Here is a 26,416-nt window from a genome sequence, read left to right on the forward strand (position 1 = left end):
TTTGGGGTAGCCCGCCCTTGGCACGTGCGACTTCAAGCTTAGCCATCCTCTTCTGGAAACTTGGATTTGTCAGTCCTTGGAATTTGACATTTAAATATGCTGAAATACTACTTTTCATTTGGCTTTGAAAGAAAATCTTAGATAAATTCTAGAACGTATAAAACTAACACCAACTTGAACCATTAGTCTTGAAACTCTGAGTGTTCCTCTTTGTACTTATTTCTACAAAATGTTTCCAAGAAAATAAGTAACAACTAAACAGTACATTTTGTACTAGTGAGTTACTCCATCCTGCTGGCGAATCTTTCAGCCAGTTGAGTTCTATTTTCCCTTATTATCTTTTTCTGAGCCTCCCTTTAAACTTGTTTTCCAATTGCTCCATATTAGGAAATACAAGGAAAGCGCTGACAACTTTAGTAGGCCTAAGTGTTGGCACATGTTTACCTTGTACTCTATATTGACTTTTTGATACAGATTTTGAGCAACACTTTGTTTTCCAGATTTTAGGAGAGAACTATTCTTTCCTTTTTTTACTTCAAAAATAGTTGGGAAGCCAAAGTTGGTAATTTGCTTTTTTTGCTTATTCCCAATTTATCAAACGACTGGGACTCTTGCTCTCATTAATTTTAATCTATTTTTTAATGTCTGTAACAGAGCTATGGATAAAATGTAAAGCAAATGTAGTTCAACCATAGAAATTTAAGAGTAGAATTAGAAACAGGTAATCTTAAAGATTATATTTTATCTAGATTAACTATCGTGTACAATGCAATGCCTGGTAACAGAGAAATGCTATCATGGAATTCTACAAATTAAAAACATTAGAAATACAAATCATGTGAAAAATACATAGCATGTTAGTAGTCAGAGTAAAAGAGTGGAAATAAGAAGTTATACTAAATTTTATTGATACTTATATATAGTCATTTTGAGAGAAATATATTCAACATTTTAAATGGAATTTATTAACTATTATGTCATCTAAGAAGAGAAAAACCAAGAAAACTTGAACCTGTTTGGTTTTTAAGTTGTACATTGTAATGATCTAAAATCCAAGTTGAATGATCTAAAATCCAAGTTAAAACTGATGACTTACCTTAGATGTATTAAAAAGCCCCCTGGGAAGTAGCTACAATCAGCTCCAGCTCTATCAGACACACAGTGTTTCAAACTTTCCCCTTACTTGAAGAATGAGTGAAGGATTTGGGGCTTCAGGCTTCAGAGACTATGCCTGGAAGAAAAGGCTCTCACGCGTTTGGCCTTGTCTCATGTTTCGTCCCCTCGTATTAGCAACAGGCGTATCTAATTTTACTCAGTGACATAAACAGCTCGTACCACACTTAAAATTGTTTGGGCACCAATTCCAGGACACAGCTCTAAGTGGGCCAAAAAAAAAAAAATTCTTACAAAACCAACATTTAAATCCTGAATCATGATAGTCTTATGTAATTATAACTTTCTAAAATAAACTTTACCTTAAGCGAATAGCAAAAACCAGACTAGTTTCCAGTAGAATTCAATGTTGACAAAATCTCTTGGCAATCATTTCAAATGCAACATTTAGAAGTTGTGACTTTATTAGTATTAAATGTATACTATTCTCATTCATGTGAAATGCACATTATCATATAATAGTCACTCCTTAAAAATCACTCTTTTTAAGCCTCTTTTTAAGTGAAAAACTTTATTATTTGAGAAGAAAACCTTAGGGAATGATCATCCTAATAAAAAGAAAGTAAATAAATTCTGCCCGTTAAAATTACGACAGTTCTTTCCCAGTAAATTAAATTTATATTATGTTTAACAAAGGATGTGAATGTAACAATGCAGTCTTGATGTTTTATCTTTATTCATTTTCATAAGATGTAAAGAAATATCAAGCTTTTAAAATAATCTTTTATTTTGCATTATTTTTATATATAGCCTGGTAAGGAGCATGAATTAACACAGATTAAATTATATATTTGAAATTTGTATTTTAGCACTAAACCTTGAATAGGAGAAGCAGTGCAATGATAATCCACATGCTTACTATTTCTTTTCTTTTCTTCTCAGGAGACCTTTTCTCTTATTCTATTTATTCATAACTCTAACTTCTTTTGACATTTGATGCTTCTCATACCAACAGCTGCAGGCCTTAAATTAAAAGCTGATATAGCTTCAACTAATCACACATTTATTTATAAGACTTTAAAAAAATCTTTCATGAACTCTCTGCACATTACAATTTTCTCTGACACAGCAATTTAGACATAAAATTACAGCACAACACAACTATCTCATATATATATATACACATATATATACATACATATAAATACTTAACAATGATGATATGAGATGTATGTTTGTATCAGTTTGTGTCTGAAAAGTCAAACTCTGAAACTCCTAACTCAATATTCTGGTTGAAATGTCACACATTTAAAGGTTACATATTGAGGGACCTTTTCAGCAATCAGTAAATTGGTTTTATAACAATGAACTTTTCAATGTTTTGTGGACTGCTTTGTAAAAATGTTACTCAAGTTATGGATTTGATCTCCATTCACATCTACAGATTCATTTAATACTACCAACTTTTCTTTTCAGTCCTTCAGGAGGAGGGCTTAGAGAAAAACATCTTTCATTTTATAGAATAGTTGAAATTATTAAAACAAGATCTTCAAAGTTTTTTTTTAAATTTTTTGTTATGTTAATCACCATACATTACATCATTAGTTTTTGATGTAGTGTTCCATGATTCATTGTTTGTGCATAACACCCAGTGCTCCAGGCAGAATGTGCCCTCTTTTTTTTTAAATTTTTTTATTGTTATGTTAATCACCATATATTACATCATTAGTTTTTGGTGCAGTATTCCATGATTCATTGTTTGTTCATAACACCCAGTGCTCCATGCAGAACGTGCCCTCCTCAATACCCATCACCAGGCTAACCCATCCCCCTTCCCCCTCCCCTCTAGAACCCTCAGTTTGTTTTTCAGAGTCCATCGTCTCTCATGGTTCGTCTCCCCCTCCGACTTACTCCCCTTCATTCTTCCCCTCCTGCTATCTTCTTCTTTGTTTTTTCTTAACATATATTGCATTATTTGTTTCAGAAGTACAGATCTGTGATTCAACAGTCTTGCACAATTCACAGCGCTCACCATAGCACATACCCTCCCCAATGTCTATCACCCAGCCACCCCATCCCTCCCACCCCCTACCACTCCAGCAACCCTCAGTTTGTTTCCTGACATTAAGAATTCCTCATATCAGTGAGGTCATATGATACATGTCTTTCTCTGATTGACCTATTTCACTCAGCATAACACCCTCCAGTTCCATCCACGTCGTTGCAAATGGCAAGATCTCATTCCTTTTAAGATCTTCAAAGTTTTTAATGTAAGGTTAGCTTCAGCTTATAACTCACATATACACACCTCAGTGTATATGTTTCCAGTGGAATCATAGCATTTTAAAGCTATAAGAGGCCTTAAAGGAAACAACCTAGTCAAACTGTCCACTGGATGTAAAATAGCTCGCTCAAGGTTACAGAGTTGGTTTGGGAGTGGCAAACAAACAAACAGAAACAGTTCTCTATACCTACAGAGAACAAACTGGTGGTCACCAGAGGGGGGGTGGGTGAAAAAGGTATAGGGGATTAAGAAGTACAAGCTTCCAGGGGCGCCTGGGTGGCTCAGTCGGTTAAGCGGCTGCCTTCAGCTCAGGTCATGATCCCGGGGTCCTGGGATCGAGCCCCATGTCCGGCTCCCTGCTCAGCGGAGAGCCTGCTTCTCCCTCTCCTTCTGCCTGCCACTCTGCCTACTTGTGCTCTCTATCTCTCTGTCAAATAAATAAATAAAATCTTAAAAAAAACATTAAAAAAAAAAGAAGTACAAGCTTCCAGTCATAACTAAGTCATGGAGATGAAAAGTACAGTGTAGGGAATATAGTCAGTACTATCGTAATAACGTATAGCGACAGATGGTGACCACACTTCTCTCGGTGAACACTGTGTAATATATACAACTGTTGAACCACTATGTTGTACACCTAAAACTAATGTAACCTTGTGTCAACCGTACTTCAATTCAAAAAAGAAAGAAGAAAGTCCTTAGGCTCTTATGTCTTCCATAACTATAGGATCCTTCTGGGATTCACCCTTATCCTTCCCCCTGTAGTCAGTTAGCAATCCTGCCCTCCTACCTTGTTCTGCGTGGGGGCAGACAGTCCTGCTGCCTAAGACACCGGGTTAGAGAGACCACTTTTAGATCTAGTGAAAACAAGGAATTTCTGGTAGAGATATGGTTCGTTTTGAAATGGGAAGTAAGTTTGCCTGAGGAGGGAGGATGTAGGGGATGATGGGGGATGAGACAGTTGAAAGTTTGAAAAGAGGAGAGAAGTTGTGAAGAGCTGGGCAGTAAATTTACTAGTGAATATACTAGACAGTGTTTGGACCCAGCTGAAGTTGATCAGTATACAGTGTTCCTATTTCTAATAGTTCCTGTGACTTTGGATACTAACTGCAGATGTGAGCTCCTATGACTAACCCCCCCACCACTTCACTCTTTCCTCCCAGACTAAACTCACCATCTCCCAAACCTGCTCTTTTGTTCCTCCTTCCTTTCTCAGTTTCTGACGCCATCCTCCACAAAGTTACCGCTGACTGACTTGGGAACCTCCCTCACTAACCAGCCGGCCAGTCACTAAGCCGCTGTATCTCCTCCCTCTGCCTGCTCCCTTCTCTTTGGGGGGACCCCGTCTGACTGGGCGGCTCACCAGCAGGTGTCTCCTGGTGCTCAGTACCTGCTGGCCTGCTTCCAGGTTCTGCTTCCAGGTTCTGCCACGTTCCATTTTAGACTCCTGGGATTGCCAGAGAAATGCCGAGAACAGGTCATTCTCTCCTCATCACTCCCCAGCCTCAAGACCTCCAACGAGCCTTCAGGATGGGGACCACGTTCTTGACAGGGCACACACACCTTTACGACTGGGCTGTGTCTGTCTCCCATGTCCCCATCCTTTAGGTTTGGTAAGAAACTACATGCCATTGGGTGCCTGGCTAAATATGACAAAGTTACCTCCCATCTTTTTTCTAATGACTATGTAACTTTTGAAAGTCTGTTCATATGTCACTATCAGCTTTCTATATGTATTTATAAACTTATAGTTATTTGTATTTACATTGCTATCATTGCTTTATATACATATTCTCTCTACTAAACTATCAACTCCTTGCTCAGCACCTAAGCCCTCAACTGAACCCTGAATAGTTACATCAAACTCAATGTTTCTTATGCTATCAAGTCCACAGCACACCGTAACAAAAAAAAAAAAAAAAAAAAAAAAAAAAAAAAGAGCTAACACATGATCAGGATGACATTATAAGACTTTTCCAGAAGAGGTCAGTATAACAGTAATAAAAGTACTCACTTTCAGGGCAAATGAAATGTGAAATCAAATTAAAATATTTTGTGAGAGATAAACTTTCAAGCCTTAAAAAATAACGTCAATGATCTGCCCTCCAATCAAAGATACAACTTCCTCAGGAGAGATGGCCATAGACCTTTCACATAAGCGAAATGCAATGATTCTCTACACAAATGAAAACACAATAGGTTTAAATCTGGAATGTAATTAATGTAATCACGTGGATGCTTCTCACCCAAACTCTCTGATTATTCTTTAAATAGAGATCATCCAAATGTATGCATTTTAGAAAGATAATTCATATTCCCTTTGGAGTTGCCGTACAAATAAAAAAATTAAATTGATCACTAGATTACTGAATGTAGGCATTTTGTGTCTTGTGGTACTTTGGGGGAAGTTTAGGAGTCACTAGTTAGTGTAAAGGGCTAATTCAGTGTTGTCAGAGATGACGGGAAAGAAAACAGTGGCATGCTGGAAAAATAAGAAGACTTGAAAAAAAGAAAACTCTTACATTTCAGAAGAGAAAATGGACTACCCAAAATTTCAAAGGCTATTCATTGGTAATCACTGCATTTGGTCATCACAATTTTTTAAAGATTCATTTATTTATCTTAGAGAGAGCGAGGGGGGAGGGGAGGGGCACAGGGAGAGGGAGAGAGAGACCCAAGCAGACCCTTCACTCAGTGTGGAGCCCAATGCGGGGAACAACTCGGGGCTTGATCTCACCACCCTGAGATCACAACCTGAGCTGAAATCAAGGGTCGGAAGCTCAACTGACTGAGCCACCCACGTGCCCCACTGCCTGCCACTCTTATCTCTAACCCTCTGTAGTTACCCTGTACTTTTTGTACATGCTCAAAGTGGTCATATTTACCTTCCACTTTGAAACTATATTCTCCTGTATCTCTTGTGATTTGATCAGGTTGATTAAAAAAAAAATGCAATACACAGCATTCACATTTTACAACTAGCTACCCAAATATCTAACCATATTCCCTTTCAGAGACAAACACCTGTGCTCCTCAATGCCTCTGTTATCAGTTTGAATGGAATCTTTTTTTTTCAATATTCCTCCAAATATTTTATTTTTTATTATTTTTTTATTTTTATTTTTTAAAGATTTTATTTGAGAGAGAGAATGAGATAGAGAGAGCGCGAGAGGGGGGAGGGTCAGAGGGAGAAGCAGACTCCCCGCTGAGCAGAGAGCTTGATGCAGGACTTGATCCCGGGACTCCAGGATCATGACCTGAGCCGAAGGCAGTTGCTTAACCAACTGAGCCACCCAGGCGCCCCTTCCAAATATTTTAATTGCTTTGTACTGACATTGTGCCTTTCCCAGAGAGCTGTTGTTGGAGTTTCTGAATATCACTTTTGTAATTGTTGTAAAATAAGAAATTTTCCTAAATTTGCCTTCTTCAGCTTATCTTAGTTGTCTCTCAGTTTTTATTCCTTTAATCTATTATTTGGAATCCATGTCATTTTTCTTCTTGAAACACACTGTTCCTTGCTAATTTAAGTAGTTTATATCATGCTTTTCTTGTAGGACTCACCTCCAGCTCCCTGACTTTCTAATGGTCTTTCTGTTCCTTGCATTCTCTACCTCTACCACATCGTCAAACTTCTGTTGAATTTCTAATAATATCTGCTATATAGGATCGTGTTTTTCTTCAGCATCCTGTACTCCAGGCTCCCCTCCTCCTGGACCAGTCCGTCGCCGAGGCAGCTTCCCACACAGCTGCTGTCTTCCTTAGATCTCATTGCTCTCCTGAGCTGGGTGAATCTTCCCCGACTCAGCTCTCACGTCCTCTCCTCATACACCCCCTTGCTTTGATGGACTGCACCCTCAAATATCATTCAGAAACGGTGTTTGGGAAGTAGATTGTCTAAGTTCTTTTATGTCTGAAAATGTATCTATTCTCCAAAACTGGTTAATAGTTTCATTTAGTATAAAATTCTAGGTTGAAATAATTTCAGACTAAACTTTGAAGTCCTTGCTCCACTGACATCTGTCATTAAGAGTTCCTACAGAGAAATGTAATTCTAGTCTGATTTGCATTTCTAGTTTATATTGAGTAAGGTACATTACTATTTAAAGGTACTCGTTGCAGTTTTTGGTAAAATTAATATTCTCCTAGTTTATTTCCTGTTGCATTCATCTGGCATTTCATATATCTGATTCAATCAAAGAGAAGGTAGCGTCCATTTATAAAACGTAAGTGTATTTGTTCTTATTGAAAAATAATCGAGTGAGAATACTTAACGTTCTATTTCATGAATGTTTTTAAAATCTCTTTACCCTGATCAGAAATTTCTGATGAAGAACTAGAGTGTAAATGGTGGTAAGATTTATGAAAAGGAAAATATGTGGTATAAAATAAACTGGAGGATAAAAAAAAACAGAACCGAAAGAGAATATTGGAAATCTGTCGATGGAGGAAGATCTGTGCCCAGGGACATTGGAAAGTATGTTAGACATTGAAATTTGTGAGAATAGTAACTTACAAAGGAACACTTATTCCTTCTATGAGAAGGTTCCTCCTAGTGTAGTAACATTTCTAGGTTCTCTCTATAACTTCTACTCATTTCTTCCCAGGGAAAGTGGATTAATTCTTCTCACTGATGAGTTAGAATAAAATAGTGGGTCCATATGGTCCATTTCCTCCCTCTTCAGAGACGTTCATGCCTGCAGGCGTTCATGCCTCCCTCGGAGGGACCTGTGATCATCTAGAGCTGCCTAAGGGGCGTGTTAGCCCTTGCTGGGGATGTAACATTAGGAAGCCCATTGTTGCTGCACATCTGGAATACATTTTCCAACAGCTCTATTTGTAACACAATGACACTTAGACCTTCATTTGCCTCATCCCTTTGTCTCTCAGTTGGTTCAGAACTGGGGCAGTAAACAGAGAAGTGATTTTTCTCAATCTTCTCAAACTCAAAAAAATCAGCATTTAACAACCACATATCTCTCTTGAGGAGCTACTACATAGCAAGAGCTATCCTGTATTAGTACCTAGACTTATCTAACTCTTCTCTTCTAACTTCCTCTTTTTTGCAAGGCTGGTACCCTCTTAAATATCTCTGTGGTCCTCACAGCATTCAGTGCAGACCAATCTGTCGCTGCTTATTTGCTTCCCTAAATCCTGTTAACCCTTTATTTGTTCGTAAGTTTGGTGGCAGGGACTGAGTCTTGATACCTGGATTTCCTTAGCCTCTAGCTACTCATTAATATCTGCTAAATGAAGGAATTTAACAAGGAAACCACAGTTTCTGTGCTTATGTAGTTTTTTTCCAGCTTAGAGGGCAGATAGTTAAATATTCAATAATGTGGTTAGCATAACAGTATGGGTATGAGCTAAAGGCTATGGAAGCACATAAAGGAAAACTTAATTGTATTTGGGAAAGACCTAGTGGTAGTTGATTCTCCAACAGCAGAAATCATCATTAGCTCAGTCTTTTGAAATTTCCAATATTTGTGTGTGTTTCAAATGTATTCAATATAGTGACATAAATATTGTGTGAACATAATTTGTAAATGTATATGAACCAACATATATTGAGATGTGTACCTGTCATTGACCTAAGTCAAATAAGTTTTTTTTAAAAAGATTTTATTTATTTGCCAGAGAGAGAGAGAGAGAGAGAGAGAGGGAGAGTATAAGCAGGGGGAGTGGCAGGCAGAGGGAGAAGCAGGCTCCGATGTGGGCCTCGATCCCAGGACCCTGAGATCATGACCTGAGCTGAACGCAGATGCTTAACCATCTGAGCCACCCAGGCGCCCCTCAAATAAGTTTTGAGACCATGACCCAAAGCCTTGAAACAGTTACAGTATTGGTGGCTTTAGTTCAACCCTCTACATTCTGTAGCCTAATTATGATTAAAACTACACAGCATTAACTTAAAAATCTTCCTTACTTATTCTTTCCCTACAAATAATATAAACAAATGGCCCAAAACTCCAGGCTTTCGGATCAACTGAGTTTAAATTCAGCTTTTTCACAAGTAATAGCTTGTATAATGTTAGTTATTTTTCTTAATGGTCTGTTTTCTGCTATTAATGTTGGGGATAATATCAACTCCCTGCTTAAGGCTAGTAAAATAATTAAATGTGATAATGTACAAAAGGCACTCGGCACATAGTAAAACACATATCAATGGCAGCTATTATAATTGTTTCTTAAGGCTGTGAGTGAGTTTTTCAAAACGAAATAGAATACATGAATCGCAGATTATGACAAATGCAGCCTTTACGACAAATGTATTTTGGCTCACTTCATGGTATACCTAATACAATAAAAGCATTCTGACTTGATGTTATGCCTAATTATTAACGTGCTCAGCTAGTAACTAACCTTCCTAGGCAGACTACACAATAGCACTTTCACACAATCAAACCAAATTATTATTTTTTTCTTACAGTTTAGTTTTCTGGCATCCACATCTTTTGCCAACAACTTGCCTTGTATAGGATATACACAGTTTAACAGCCTTGACAAACACACAGGAATACTTTACAGTCTGAAAGTTAAAGATACTGGAGACCCCATGAAGCTGAATTTGACTTGCTTCTGACCATTGTCCTGCTTGTGTCCTCTTGAGGGCCCCTGAGCTCCTGACCTCGGACCTTCACCCTCTCTACTGAAAAGTCTTCAAAGTCTTATTATTTCAAAAACCTTCTTCCCACTGAAAATGTGAAAGCTGGATGCTAGAGGGCTCATGACAACACAAATGCTGTGTCATGAGGTAATGGGGTCATGGGGGTGACAGCAAGACTCAATGCTGAGGCCTGGGAGAAAAGACAGTGGTGAAGAGAATGACCTTGAGAGATGAGATGTAGCAATGAAGTTTTTGGCTTGGGTCCCTTGTGTTTCACGACTTATTGGCGTGGATATTTCAAAGTCATCATGTTGCAAACTCAACATATTTTAATTATCCCTCCCACTTCTCCCCAAAACTTCTGTTCTCTTTCTTAGCTTAAAGGTATTGCCGTTTGCCATTTGGCCCTGCCAGAAACTTTCCATAGTTTAATGTAAATTATTTCAAGCAGTGTGTGTATTTGCCCCCCAACTGGCAAATGATCAAAAAGTCTTTTTTTAAAATTTTATTTCATTTTTATTTATTTATTTGGATAAGGAAGTCTGCAATTAAAGGGAAAAAATGAGGAATGCTGGCCTAAGCACATCCTATGCATGACCAAGTCCAGTTACTTACCGTGAAAGAAATAAAGCTGTTTGATAATCAAGCATTAGATTCTGTATAATTTCAGCAACAAGAAGAAAATCTGGCATCTCCACAACAGCACAAAATCTGGTTTCTCACTATAGCACAAAAATCCCATGGGTTTACTAATATTTAAAAAAGAAACAAATATTTTTTCATTTAAAAATGAGAGATTAAGGGATGCCTGGGTGGCTCAGTCAGTTAAGCGGCTGCCTTCGGCTCAGGTCATGATCTCAAGGTCCTGGGATCGGGTCCCACATCGGGTTCCTTGCTTAGCAGGGAGCCTGCTTCTCCCTCCGCCTGCCGCCCCCCCCCCCCCCGCTTGTACTCTCACTCTCTCTCCCTCTCTCGCAAATAAATAAAATCTTTAAAAAAATGAGATTAAAAACTTAAAAATGTCAAAAGTGAACATGTTGGTTCCAAAAAGTGTATGAGTATATGCTTTTTGTTTCTCAACATCCATGAACTCCACTCGTGGTAATGACCCTTGGATTTTCTTTTTGGGGACTCACCCCTACCTTGCTTTCAGTCCGTATGTTTGGTCCAGTCAGACCAACGCCATTCCCAGGTTGAGTGGCAGGTCATGTGACTTAGGCCAGGCTGAGAGGAGCGCGGCATTCTCTTGGCCAGAGATTATTTTAGACTGACTCTGTCCAAGCCAACCAGACTCAATCAGAGCAATCCCACAACTTCTGTTTCAGTGGCTGACAAGACAGACTTTCTTTTCTGCTTGACTTGAATCTGATAGCAATTCAAGCCTGGTTAGTGAGCAGCCATGAACACAACACAACGCAGCAAAGGTTGGAGCTGAGAGATGAAGTAAAATTCATGGTAATTTCAAGTCCGTAAATCGAGGCATGCCTAAATCACCTCTACTCTTGTATTTTTTAGTTACATCAGCCACTAAATTGCCTTTCTTCCATTCAAAAGTGTAGAGTGGGTATTTGATAATTTGCAACATAAAAATATAAAGTAAGTTTTAGTCAAACCAATGCAATAAAGAACTTGCCTTTTTAAAAAAATTTTTTTTGTTGTTGTTGGTGGTGGTGTAGGAATTCACTTAGTTCCTGGTGTGAAAGAATGAGGGGGTGATGGTACCAAGAGTAAAGCTTCAAACAATGAAGAGAGGTGATGAACACAAACTTGAACAGCTCCTTACCAGTTGTAAAACAGAACTCGGAGGTTACAGAAATCCATACCTTCTGTGGTGGCATATGTAAATGATGGGGCTATTCAGGGTTACCAAATGCTCTGCTGAGGTCAAAGATGAGGACAGAGAAAGATAACCTGATTTGGCAAGAGAAGACCAGTGGGAAGATTTAACATGGTAGTTCTAAATTAAAAAAAAAAAAGATAGGCATAGTAATGATTCAAGGAAACCTCATGAAAAAGCCGACTTTCTCATATACTATTATTTCATCAAAGCTAAGATTGATGATTTTAAGAACACCACTATTTTTATGCCAGTAAGGAGTACCTCTGCAAATTAAACTATAATCTGGCACTAATGGTAATATGCATCCCAATTAAGAGCTATTACAATGTAAAAAATTGGCATTGTAGATTTGGTAAAATATGGTAACAGCGCAATGGAGTGAATGATAACAGCAGTTGTCTGTCATTCATGATTTATTTAAATAATATTCATCAAGGATTTTTTCTGTCATACACATGAGTTGCCTTTGTTGATTAGCTTTTATGTTTGCTAGAATAAATGAGAAATTCAGTTCTTGTCTCAGTAATTGCCTAAGAAAAGTAATGCCTTTTTAGGTAGCTATATGGAAATGCTTCCTATTGTACATAGAGGTTGCCTAATGGAATTAACGATTAACTCTCTCTGAAACTGTTTTTCTGGGATGCTGAGTTGGTTTGTCTTACATGAATCAGTTATACGCAAAGGCTACCAGGATCCTGCTGAAGTCACTTCTGCTGTTTTTGATCCAATGCGCAAGCACCAACTGGGTGCCAAACACTGTTCTAGATGCTGATAGCAGAGTGCACAGCACGAAGGAGGGCTTACCTGTTCAGAGCTTACACTCTAGTTGAGAGGAAACACCCAATCAGTGTGAAAACAATAAACAAGAAGATTTCTCACTGTGGCAAGTTTATTAAGAAAGTAAGCGTGGGGGGGGTGGTGCCTGGGTGGCTCATTCGTTAGGCGTCTGCCTTCCGCTCAGGTCATGATCCCAGGGTCCTGGGATCGAGCCCCGCATCGGACTCCCTGCTCTGCAGGAAGCCTGCTTCTCCCTCTCCCACTCCCCCTGCTTGTGCTCCCTCTCTCGCTGTGTATCTGTCAAATAAATAAATAAAATCTTTAAAAAAAAAAAAGAAAGTAAGCATGGGGAGGGGGAGAATATTTAAGTATATGGTCAGGGCAGGCCTTTGTGGGAGGACCTGAATAATGAGAAAGGAGCAATCATGAAAAGACTAGGGCAAAGTGTGATATCGGCGGGTGATGGCCCATGTAATGGCCTGGGGGCAGGAATGATCTGTGTGTACGTGGGACAAGCAAGGCCCAGGGGTGGGCACATGGCGCACGGAACAGGCCCGATAAGGCCAGAGAGGAGGAGGCATGAAGAGCAGTGGTTCTCAGCCGGCCACACGTTAGCAGCAACCAAGAGAGGTATACAGAACACCACTGCCCGGGATCCTCTCCAGAAATTCTGATGTATTTGCTATGATGGAGGCCCTGCTATCGGCGTTTGCCGAGTTCCCTAGGCAGTTCTAATGGGTTGCCAAGGCTGATAATCACAGCTGCACAACAATGTAGCTACAGCCCCTGTAAGAGAAGACCTTATTCCAAGCGCCAGCTGTAGGACATGAAAAGCGTTGACGTTATCCGCAAAATACTGTTCATTTCTTCTAAGGAGCCCCTTCCGTAGAGCTGTCACTCTCTCTCCTTTCTGCTCTCTGACCAGCTACTTTCAGGAGGTCTTTGCCAGGATGGGGTATGTTCTGGTCTGACTGGAATTTTCTTCATGACCCAGAGTATTTGTGTTTGTCTAGTTTTCACCTCTCAGTTTGTTTGGTTGGCTTCTTTCTCTCCTCTCCCCTCCCCTTTTCTTTTGCCCTCCCTCCCTCCCTCCCTCCCTTCCCTCTCTTCCTCCTTTCTTCCTTCGTTCCTTCCTTTTTCTTTCACAGTACAAGATCTGTGCTATGCTTAGCTTCAACAGACTGCCTGCCTCCTGACATGTGACTTATCTGTGTGACTCCTCATCTGCGCACCTTTGCATCCTGGCACAGAGCTTGTGCAAGAGATCCCCTGCTGTCAGCTCATTCATCTCCTCCTCCTACTGTGTGTGGGATGTGCAGACTGCACCACGCAGGACACACTCTTGCCTTTGAAACACACACAGTGCTGTGTTTTCTGAGCCTGCAGCTCTGAGGATCTCTCTCGCTAGTCTTTCAGATGCATACCTGTTCAATCCCCACTCTTTTGGAATACTTTCCACTAATTTTGTGGTTTGGGCTTTGGTTGTCTCCTAGTGTTGCCTAAAATAGAATTTGAACAAGTTTCTCACTCACCTTGCTGCTTTTGAATGATCTCAGGAGGGCACTGTGTAAATACTACCCTCACATTGTCATCTTCAACGTGGAAGTCTGTCACCCACGTGTCTCTTTACTGTAAGGTTAAAAGGGTTGTTAGCTACTTGAGAAAACTGACTTGGAGGCACCATGGGCACCCTTCTGTGGATCCTTACTCCTGAAAGAATTTTGGTCTTTCACACAATCTTAGATAACCAAAGAAGAGGAAAATAGTGAATTCAGTTTCAGCAAAAGCTTAAACAGAGCACAGAACTGAGGACAATTCTGTGGCCTTGGTTTGAGTCAGACTCTCAGGATTCCTGGTTCTTCTACAGATCTTATCCCACTTTCAATCCCTGGCAATTTGAGTGCTCTCTTTTGGAACATGATTCCGTTCAGTTCACCTTTATGCCCAGGAGTATAGCTGAAAGCTTAGTCATTTTTGACAGTTCATTTCAACTCAATAGAATGAAGTAATTGCTTTAGGTTCCCAAAGTGAGAATTTTCTTTTTCTTTTCTTTCTTTCTTTCTTTTTTTTTTTTTTTGGTATATTTGAAAGAAATAATTAAGCTTTTTTCCAAATCTAGGCTATGCTGTGCGAACATAAAGTCTACTACTGGATTATAGATATGGCTGGTATACATTCACACGTCAGTATGTTCCCCAAGTGGCTGTGAGCTCATCCCCACTACATGTATAGAATCTTCCTGCACACCCTGCTGTGTGCAGAATTCTCCTTCTCTCCCAGGACCACACTTGGTTCCTTTCTACTGAAACTATCACTGAAAACTCATCCCAGTTATGTGCCCAGGAAAGAGTCCTTATTCTTTGGGCTAATCCTGAGCGCCACATATTCTGATATATTCTTGGTTTTAATAACTGAAACACAGAAGTGATACTCTGAATAATGTTTAGGCTTTGTGCAACAAGAAACATTATTGTTTAGCTACATTAGGCTTAAAGAAGCATTTGCAAAGAATTCTTACAACATAACAGTTATATGATACATTTCTGAGAAAATATATTCAGAGTTGCAAACAAACCTCTAGAACACAGCCAATTATTTGGATGCAAACTGTATTGTACACTGTGAGGAAGTAATTCCAGGTCTTTTTCTTCCCACATCATAAACAATACAAAAAGGTTTGACTCGTGTGAAAAGACATACTTTTAGAAATGCTTTTAGGAAAAGAAGTCATATAATTTTTGCATTTAAAAAGATTTTACACAAACCTGGGTAATGGTGAATGGATAAACAAACTGGTACATCCAGACAATGGAATATCATCCAGCAATAAGAAGAAATGAGCTCTCAAGCCATTAGAAGATGTAGGGGAAACTTAAATGCCTACTACTAAGTGAAAAAAGTCAATCTGACAAGGTTACATGATTCTAACTATATGACATCCTGCAAAAGGCAAAACTATGAAGACAATAAAAAGATCAGTGCTCCCCAGGAGTCTGTGGTGTGAAAGGGCTGACTAGGTGGAACACAGGGAAATTTTAGGGCACGGATACTATTCTTCATGATGCTACAATGGGGGATACATGTCATTTCACACTTGTCCAAACCGAGAGAACGTACAACACCAAGAGTGAGTGCTGATGCCAACTGTAAGCTTTGGATGGTAACAGTGTTGTAACAAGTGTAGGAGGGGATGTTGACAATGGTGAGGCTGGGGCTGGGGCAGGAGCAGCATGGGAAATCTCTGTACCTGCCTCTCAATTTTGCTGTGAACCTAAAACTGCCCTCCCTCTCAAGTCTTTTAAAAATTTTATCTTTCATTGCTGGATGGGAGGTGGGTGGGGGATGGGGTAACGGGGTGATGGGTATTAAGGAGGGCACGGGATGTGATGAGCACTGGGTGTTATAGGCAACTGATGAATCACTGAACTCTACATCTGAAACTAATGATGTTGGTTAATTGAATTTAAATTTAAAAATATATAAAAAATAAATTTTTTTTTACTTTCATTCCCTATCATTTTGTTCCTTTTTAAAATACCAACATTTGTACTTCAAAATTTAGCCCAAGAAATAATCAGGTATTTACTGGTTGAATTTAGTAAATAACGTAATTATTGATTTGAGGATAATGCTATAATATTCAGTTTGTTTATGTTCTTTCATTGTTCAAAAACTGTCTTAAATCATTTCTTTGCCCCAATTTTTTCCCATTGTAATAGAGTAAGTTGATTAAAATTCTCAAACAAAAACTATATCAAAACAGACACAGGACAAGATTGCTTTAAATGGCTCATAGGTAGGCTGATAATAATTTTCCGTCTTTAATAAACCAGTCATATGTGTAGCCACCATCTCTCTCTCTCTAAAGGTCTTGCGCTAATTCATAAATAGGGGAAGGCACCCAAGGTCGGGGGGGCGGGCGGTCATGGAAATGTAATGGTCTGAAGGTGGTGAAGGAGAAAGCAGGAGAGATCTCATCTGCTAAAGGTGGTAAGGACAGCGGAGAAAGTCTGGAATGGCTCCCAATGGGATGGGAAGGGGAAAAGTCAAGCATAAATGAACGATCACAGCATGAGGCTAAGGGTCCTTCCAGCCTCAGCACTGGCAACTGAACACAACGGCATTTTAGAAACATTTTTGGGATAACAATTGGAAAATCACACTACAGGATTGATCTGTGGCAGGACTTTTCTCAGTGGACAGAGCAGATACGCATGGATAGGTGGAAGCTGATGACCCTGGCCAGGCCAAGGAAGTTCAGGCCAACAACATGGGTCCAGGTATGTGGGAAGGGAAATGCCAACAGGAAGAGGAGGCTGACGGACAGCAGTCCGAGAGGGAAATGGAGGGGTAGGGCCTGCCTGGGCTTCTTCATGATGTTTCCCCTGTGCAAAGAAGTTCAAAGCAGGTTTCTGTGCTCAAACTTGAGAGGATGGAAAAAATTAAGCCTAACTCCACAATTTGCTGAGCAACCCCAGATGGTGACAGATACCAAGCTGCTGTCTAAGCAACGTGGAAGCAGAGGCCACTGGATCCCAAACCAGGACTCTGGGAAGCTGTGTAGAGTGAGGTTTTCATGGGACTTAGCACCCACTTGGATGCACATGGGAAAGGTTCTAACCTGGCTATGTGGAAGAATAAATGGAATGAAAAGCAGTGTTAACCAACCAGAGCAGGCATGGTTTGAAGCGAATAATGAAGCACCCACCTTGGGCAAAGAACGTGGGATGAGTGCAACCACTGGTGGAGGTACTTAGTCTACAACTTGAGATTAGGGCTAGTGAGCTGTAAGAATTTTGCGGTGCTACAACTCAGACCATTGCTAATGAAAGTCTGGCCTCTGAATTTTTCCTCTCTTTTCTGAATGCAGCAGATTAACTTTTAAAAATCTGTTTGTTTAACTGGGGCAGGAGTTGACAGTCAGCCACATTTTGGATATAACATAGAAATCATGTCAAAAGCATATCCTATGGAAAACTTTCCACAGCCCCATTCCCCTCCCCCAGCTTTACTGAGGTATAATTGGCCGGTAAAAACTGTATATATTTAAGGTGTACAACTTGACATTTTGACGTACATTGTGAAATGATCACCATAGTCAAGTTAATTAACACATCCATCACCTCACATACTCTTTCTCCTTCCTTCCTTCCCTGGTCAGAACACTTAAATGCTACTATCTTAGCAAATTTCAAGTATACAATATAGTATGAGGTATCACCTCACATCTGTTATAATGGTATTCTCAAAAAAGGCAGGAGATTACAAGTGTTGGCAAGGATGTGGAGAAATTGGAACTCTTACACACTGTTGGTGAGAATGTAAAATGGTGCAGCCATTATGGAAAACAGTGTGGAGCTTCTTCATAAAGTTTAAAAATAGAACTATCACATGATCCAGCAATTCCACTTCTGGGTATATATTCAAAGGAAATAAATCAGGATCTTGAAGAGATATTCTCATTTCCATGTTCACTGCAGCATTATTTATAATAGCCAAGATACAAAAACAACCTACGTGTCCTTCAACACATGAATGGATAAAGAAAATGCAGTGTATGTATGCACTGTTCATTCTTTATTTTATTTTATTTTTTAAAGATTTTATTTATTTATTTGAGAGAGAGAGAGAGCACATGAGAGGGAAGAGGGTCAGAAGGAGAAGCAGACTCCCTGCTGAGCAGGGAGCCCGATGTGGGACTCGATCCCGGGACTCCAGGATCATGATCTGAGCCAAAGGCAGTCGCTTAACCAACTGAGCCACCCAGGCGCCCTGCACTGTTCATTCTTTAGAGACTATTTTTTTAGAGCAGTTTCAGGTTTACAACAAAATTGAGAGGGAGGTATAGAGATTTGCCATATACGTCCTTTCCCCACACATGCACAGCCTCCTCCATTAGCAATATATCTCACCAGAATGATACATTTTTTTTTTATCAAAAATGAACTGACACATCATAATCACTTAAAATGATTTTACTTTCAGTTAACTGGAGTTTACTCTTGGTGTTGTTTTTTTCTATGGGTTTGGACACATACATAGTGATTCGGAGCCACCATTATGGGAGTATTTTCTTTTTTTGAAGGGGGAAAGAAGGGTTCCATTAATTTCTTTTCTTTCCAGCTTTATTGAGGTCTATTTAGCATATAACATTGTAAAAGCTTAAGGTGTACAATATGTTGATTTGATACACTTATATACTGTAAGATGATTACCACCTTTTATTATATTTGAAATAAATTATCTACAAACTAAATAACCAAAATCTACGAGTTGGAAAAACATCTTCCAGCTGTTGAATGTGTAGCAAATAAAGGACAACATCACTTTTAAATACATAGTTAATATTTTAAAAATAAGCAACATAGAAAAATCTGGAGCCCTTCCCAGTATGAAACTAAGAATTCTTTATGAAACTAAATAGTTTAATGAAATTGTATAATCTTTTAAGTGTCAAAAGAGGCAAACTTGATGAAATAATTTTTAGGGTTTTCCCCCTTATTTCCAATTTATATAAATCCTTCTTATCTCTTAAAGGAAAATGACTCTTCTGGCTCACCTCCTTTTGATTATTGTACATAGAAACAAAATCATAAGCCGACTTTGCAGATGATCACGGCTAACTGATGGATGGGTACAATACAATTTCGGAAGTCATGATGGGGAGCTCTCCTGCACTACTGGGCTCCTCACAGCCTACACAGTCCAAGAGGAGGGATTAAGATTGCCTCACAGCCAATGAAAAGCTGTCACGACTTCAGTCACCTTTGGCCAATGAGAAGCCACTACTACTTCAAACTCCAATGAACATTTGTTCAAAACAACTCCTCCCAACTTCCTTCTTTCCCCTACAAAAGGATAGTCTTCCCTGTTCTCTGGGCTTGCCAATGGTTCCCCACAGTTTACATGTCCCAAACTGCAATTTCTCTATTCCCAAGTCAACTAATTTGCAGCTTGGTAGGCTTTATTGTTTAATTTTTAAGGTTGACAGTATCAATCTATGTTGAAAAATACTTCACAACTAAAGTTATTTCTTTATAACTGATTCCTTTCATTGGTATAGATCAGGGTTTGGTAAATGATAGCCTGTGTGTCAAGTAAGACCTTTTACCTATTCTTACGAGTGTCCCTAAGCCACAGCCATGCCTACTCATTTATGTACGTCTATGGCTGCTATGACTGCCCAGTTGTGTAGTTGTGACAGAGATCCTATGGCCCACAAAGCCGAAAATATTTATTATCTGGCCCTTTATGGGAAAAGTTTGCCTACTCCTGATATATCTCACTGGAAATAGAGTTTACTGTAGACATGCAAGTCATATTTTAGTTCTTTTTTATTGTTTATTATTTATTATTTTAAAAATAAACTTATTGTCTCATTATCATTGTTAATCTAAGAGGTGTATCTGATAATTATATTATATTCCTATGTCCCCTTCACTCCCCCTGGCAAAGTAAAAAAAAAACAAACCCTGAAATCAACTGGTACTTACCTGAGTACCTGCTCTAATTACAAATTCATACTTAAGGTCTGAGTTTTATGTCACAAGACAAATAAAATACTCAAACCTCAATTTATTAGTTTCAAGCAAACAATCGCTCAAACTCTAACCAGTCACAAAACTGTCCTGATGTCTATCCTTACTTTGCAACTAATATTTGGTAGAGATATTAATAAATAAAAACAAAATTTAGTAGTAAAGTATAGACAGCCCAAGAATAAATAATCAATAGGTTAGATAACCAATTTAATCCACAGGTTGCATAATTAACATAAATAATTGAGAATTATCTTCATTATAATTTAACCATTTAACATCATTTAATATAGCATTTAACTTTATTGCTCATTTTAAAATTCCAGAAGTTGGTTAAAATTTGGTTTATTTAAAATTTAGATAATGAACATCATGGAGCTCTCTTGTAATCTAGCTCAGAGTATGATGTACAATGTATTTTTTTATTATTTATAATTATCTTTAAAAATAGTTACATAGGAAATGTTCCCCCCAAATAATGAAATGTATCACACATAGAGAGGTCTTCTAATGTAAAGGACGGAGAAGACATGAGAGAGCCCCATTTGTACCACCAAGACACAGTTCTGCATAAAATGTAATACTTTAAAAATATGTAGTCAAAATTATAGGAAAAAATGAAACATTCTCAAGGCTAGAAAAAAGTATGGAAATGAAAGCCAGAGATAACTGGGGGTGATGCTACACACCGTATGAGGGTTATCAGACCCACTTATGGGCCTAGAGACTGAGTCTGAATCTTAATGCCCAACAGAGATGGGAGAGTTGGCCTCTGTCCAGAGCAAGGCCAGAGCTCCCACATACAAGGAAAGTCCAAGAAGAGATCCTTCCTTCTCTAAGGCTGTGGATAGAAAGACAAACCACTGCATAGAAAGCAAAATCATACGCTTGCATCAACCACAAGCCTGTACCATTTACAGGTGACAGTTTGTCCAACTTTATAAAAAATATGTGCTGCTATAACCCCCAACCATGAGATTTACATTAAAACTGCTTTGAGACCCATAAAACCCCTGGTATCCCAGCAGATGCACAAGCAGAACCACTCCTAGGGACACTTTCACACCTGCTGCATTTGAGAGTCCTATCTAAGAATAACTCTCAGTGTAGATGAGCTCACACAAAATAATTACAAATCACTGGAGCAATTAAACTATCATGATGTGGAATGATGGAATCAGCAGCCTGAGAAGAAATGGAAGATGGAAATGAGAAAGGCCAAAATACATCTCCTTTTCCAGGCTTGTACAAAGTGTCAGCTGGAAGAATCATGCAGAACCCTAAGCAGAGTGTGGTATTTCTTAAAGAAACACACACTATGGAACAGTTATCGGTGGCTTGAGATAGGTCAAATGAAAGGACTGGATGATCATTCTTTTACTATTCCAGTTGGGTCGTTCTCGCCATTCCCCACTTACACACACCTCCAAGTTTGGATGTTGGAAAGGAAAGGAAAAAAAAGGCAGAAAGGCCTCAAAAATGAGGCAGCAAAATATGATGATATGTGAAGGGTGACAGAACTGTTGCTTCAGGTAAGTATGAATAAAATAAAAATCTTCATAGAAGAAGTACCAGTGGGCTAGCCACCATCCCACTATGTGCCACAATCTCGAGACTTGCTAATGGAATACTGTGTTCATAAGATACTATTTTATCTATTATATCTGCCTTCTGTATTTGCCCGATTTAGTAAAAAGTCAAAAAAATATTTAATTGGAAAACGAAGACATTGAAGTTGCCTTCAAGAAGACTCCCAGAGTTTCTAAAGAAGAATTCTGAGGTTTTTAAGGGCACCAAGTTTCCTGGTGCTCATGCTTTACACTAGTTAATGTTACCCTTAAATGTTAAATGCCTTCCTTTTCCTTGATTCAAAATATTCCTAGCACTAGTCATGTGGTTTAGTCATTTGAGCTATTTTGCGTTCTCAAGAAAAATGACAGGCAGGACTGACCCCAGCAGTCTTCTGGGTGCTGTGCTGCAGTGGGAAGAGTAGGTTTGGTGTCAGGTCTGTGTTATTACTTAGTTCGGCTGAGCAATCACCTTGGCAAACGATGGCCTCTCTGGGCCCAGTTTCCGTCTGTGCTAAGTGGGGCCCTCCTCACAGGGTGCTTGAGAAGACGGATGAAACTTAATGAATGCTCGCCGCCTGGCTTAAAGTAGGAGCTCAGTCAAGGGGATGCACACCGCACTTTCCTTTTGTGAGCACGTGCTAGGAGTCAGAGGGATAGCTGCAAGCTCCACACGCGAGAAGGAAATTCTCTGGAGAATAATTTGGTGGGTATTTACCTCAAATCATTTTGAATTAAGGGGGATTATAAACCAACAGATTGAATCAAGAATCAAGAACAGTCCTTTATATACAGGGGGCATCTGCACCTCACGCCTTCAAAATGCAAGACAGCCTCAATTATAATCCAACCCACAGAATTCCATGTAAATAATCCAGTGACTCATAAAGACATTCTTTATAAAAACACAACTTTTATACAGCCTTTCCCTTTTTATACCTGGTTGCTTACTTAGGCCTTTGTCTTCAGTGCAATATGATTTTGTTAAGGTTTCCTATTTTAGAATTTTCCCCTTTTTTCACTCAGTTCACTTATATGTTATTTTTGAAAAAGGAGTTTAGGCACATATATTAAAGTCTACTAGACAAAATAATACAAGCACATTTCTACAAATTAATACCTGGCTCGTGTTACTTTTCCAATTAAGTTTTCATTGTTTTATTATTAATGTAAGTATTAATGTCATCATACTTTATTATAATGGACTGACTCAAGGTTTTGTATGTGCAGCAACTGAGCCCATCTACATGCTGAGAATCTAATTTAGGTGACCTCAACCAGGGGTCCAGAACTGGCTTCAAGAACAGTTAACCTCTTGAAATCCAGTCCAAGTTGCAGATCTAGAACTATCACCAGGTTTTCAAAGGAATCCATGACGTTAAAATAGTTAGGAAGCATTATTTTACTACCTCCTTCCTTTTCTGCTGTCTCCAGCACAAATATTTCCCTCATACCTAACAAAATGATATGCTAAAAACACAAGTTGTTATATGTAGCTATTTTGTTTCCTAATTTAGAAGGTGTGTTCAGAAATTTATATGCAAATACACTTCACACAAGGGATACTTGTATTTGTACCATTCACAACACACAACCGTGTTTACTTCACATAAATTCAACTACAGAAGACGTAATGAAATGGGCATTTTTTTGACAAATCACAAAGCAACATCACCTCTCTTTAGGAAATTAAATATTTGGGTTATGATTCTATGATGATCATGTCCATATAAATCACTAACAGTACAATTCTAGAGAAAGAAATAAAATTAGCATTATCTTTTTGCTTAACTGTAACTATGTCCATAGATATTTGCCTATTTTACCCAAAGGACATTAGGAGCTCTTGCAGGACACAATCTTAACAACTAAACATCAAAATGAGGGTCTGATAAATTTTAAAGATTTTTATTTATTTATTTATTTGAGAGACAGAACGAGAGAGAGAGAGAGAGCACATGGGAGGGGGGAGGGTCAGAGGGAGAAGCAGACTCCCTGCCGATCAGGGAGCCCGATGCGGGACTTGATGCGGCACTCGATCCCGGGACCCCCAGGATCATGACCTGAGCCAAAGGCAGTCGCTTAACCAACTGAGCCACCCAGGCGTCCCCGAGGGTCTGATAATTTTTAAAAAGTCATACCCAAGATAATGAAATGATGCTGATCAAAATGTAATACTGTATATATATATATTTGAAATATCCTCCAGCCACAATTAGATTATTATTATTCTCATTAACACCGAGAGAGGTGTTTAATAGTTTAAAAAAGCAAATTATTTGTTAAATGTCAAAGTTTCCTGATTTCTTTTATAGTCTGCTTATGCATGTCTAATTTATTAAATGGATTGTTCATCACTACATTTTTTTCAAGATTAAAGAAATATCTTCTAGATTATAATTGCTATACAGGACAACTTTTCTATACTTGTAAGCCCACAGTGGAGGCGTACTATATACATTAATGATTTAGGTGTAATATCTACCAAATATTGTGCCTAATGATTCAGTAATAACAAACATTAAATATCAAAAGAGGATAAGGACTTGGGCAAAGCAAGGTATTTGAAAACATGATTGAATAACTCTAAAAGTTTACTATATGATATGTTTACACATGTAGAGTGAATGTCAGTTTGCTAATCACTTTGGAAGCACTTTTTCTAGAGAGGAAGTTCTCATATCAGAGACACTGAACCTTTTGGTAAAATATTCCATCACCAAAAACCAAGAGATCAGCTTACACATATTTTTGAATAATATTGTAAAAATTTTTTCAGGTTTTTTTTTTATAGCTTGCTCATATTAAAGGAAGAAAAGCACAAAAGAGCCATAAAAGAAAGATCTGATTTAAAAGAAAAATAAAAACAATTCCATGGCTTTACACAGATTTACCTGTTTTAAGGAACACCCAACAGCATTTATGCAAAAATACCATACATATATAGTGTCATCACTAAAAATCTACTTGTACAACATTTGGCATCACTTGATGAGTTGTTATTTCACAGAAAAATTGTATGTGCTTGTACCACTATTTATAAACATCAGACCATCCAGTAGTGATTTAAAAATTATCAACTGCCTAACTCTGGTTTAACAAATAACAAGCAAATAAATAAATACCAACCATGGGAACTTTAGAGGGTAGTGGGTATAAGCGGGGCGGGAGGATCATCAAGTTATCATCCCACTGAAGACTGTGTGAGCCACCTGTGATTTGAAGGATCTCTGTTTCCCCTCTAAAATGCCGAAGTAAAGCAACTTTGCACTTCTTGGTGCAACCACTCTGCTTACTCAATGTCAAGGGATAGACTAGTCAGCAGTCCAGGGCAATGTTTTTGGCAAAATGAATTTACAGAAAACAAGTTCATTCTTATTTTCGTTCTCTCTCATCCCCGCCCCTCCCCACGCCTGCCTCTGTCTCCCTCACCCCCTCCCTTCGTCGCTACCCCACCTCCCCGCAAGACAAAGTTATTTAAGTGTTATGTCAGAGTGCAGATCAGTTAGCAAAGTTTTTTCCAGCAAAGAAAGGCCGACTGTCTAAACTACGTTTCACACTTGTCCCAGAGCCCTCGTAGACTGGCAGATGAGGAAGGAAAACGCTATTTGGGGCAGAGAAAATAACGGAGGAAGAAGAAGCAGGGTGGGAAGAGAGTTTTGGGGCTTGGGGAAAGGCTGCAGAGGAAACAGGGGATCCCAACAACGGAAGAGTTAGTTTAGGGGGCTGCAAGAGAAGGAAGGACAACGGAAATTGGGGGAACTGAGAACGAAGTGGTGGTCCGTGACCACTCTCTTTACCTGCTGTACTTCTTGGGGTCCGGGCGAGCAAACGGCCACCGTATATCCCTTCATTCCCGACGGGATGAGACCACTGTCTTCTCTCCGGACAGCGCGGGCCTCGGCTCCGTCCTCCTTCCTCGGCGACCGCAGCGACAACTCTGCTTCTGGGCGGGGGAGCCGCTCCCCCGAGCCGCGGGTGCCCACATCCCCGCCCGGGCCCCGGGCGCCACTGCCCGGGCGCGAGCGGAGGCGGAGGCCAGACACCCCGGGGAGACTCGGCCCGGCTACGGCACCGCCCCCAAGCAACCCCGCGCGCGCCGGGACGAGCCGGGGGCGCCCCCAGCCGGCCACACACCCCAGTCCCCCGCGCGGGGCCAGCGCGCCCGGCTCCCTCCGCCGCGCCCCCTTCCAACCCCATCACCGCGCGCCCCCCACGCCCCTGTGCCCCTCCCACGACAGCCCGCGCCCCTGCATGACTCCCTGCGTCCTTCCCGTCCCACCGTCGCACGCGCCCCGCACACCCCTGCGCCCCCATTGCCTCCCCCGCCCCTCCATGTCCAGAACCTCCTGTCCCAGCGCTCCAATCGCGCCCACCGCGGCCTCCCCGCCCTCTGCTCGCCCCCCACGGTCGCGCACGCGCGCGGGTCGCTGAGCAGGGCACTCGCAGACACCCGCTCTCAGCCGATTCCTCTTTGGATGCCCGCGGGAGGGCGCCTTCCCTCTTCTCCCCTTCAGTCCAACTGAGTCGGCCTACCGCATCCCGGGCTTGGAGCTCGGGGGAAGAACTCATTTTCCCACCTGGGCTCCTAGTCCCTTGCAATTACAACAGTCAGCGCCTTCCTAATCTAAGGCGTTTTAGGGCGTCCCTGTTGAGGGAATTGTTCCATTCACGAGACTCTAGAGTCTGGCC

General features: G+C 40.0%; 1 protein-coding gene across 3 annotated transcripts in view; it reads right to left on the minus strand.

The window, feature by feature from the left end:
* The window catches only part of SGCG (sarcoglycan gamma), a 126,400-nt gene extending 100,676 nt beyond the window's left edge, over positions 1-25,724 (minus strand). Inside the window, exon 1 of one of the 3 annotated variants that reach the window (XM_027591103.2) lies at positions 25,525-25,724. In XM_027591103.2, the coding sequence (XP_027446904.1) occupies positions 25,525-25,578 (54 nt within the window). In that variant the 5' untranslated portion in view covers positions 25,579-25,724. Of the gene's footprint in view, positions 1-1,096; positions 1,286-25,524 lie in introns of those variants that run through there. The other 2 variants (XM_027591105.2, XM_027591104.2) reach the window with 2 other exon arrangements.
* Positions 25,725-26,416: the final 692 nt, after the last annotated feature.

The sequence above is a fragment of the Zalophus californianus genome, chromosome 3 (genome assembly GCF_009762305.2).
Source record: "Zalophus californianus isolate mZalCal1 chromosome 3, mZalCal1.pri.v2, whole genome shotgun sequence".
NCBI classification, from domain to species: Eukaryota; Metazoa; Chordata; class Mammalia; order Carnivora; family Otariidae; genus Zalophus; species Zalophus californianus.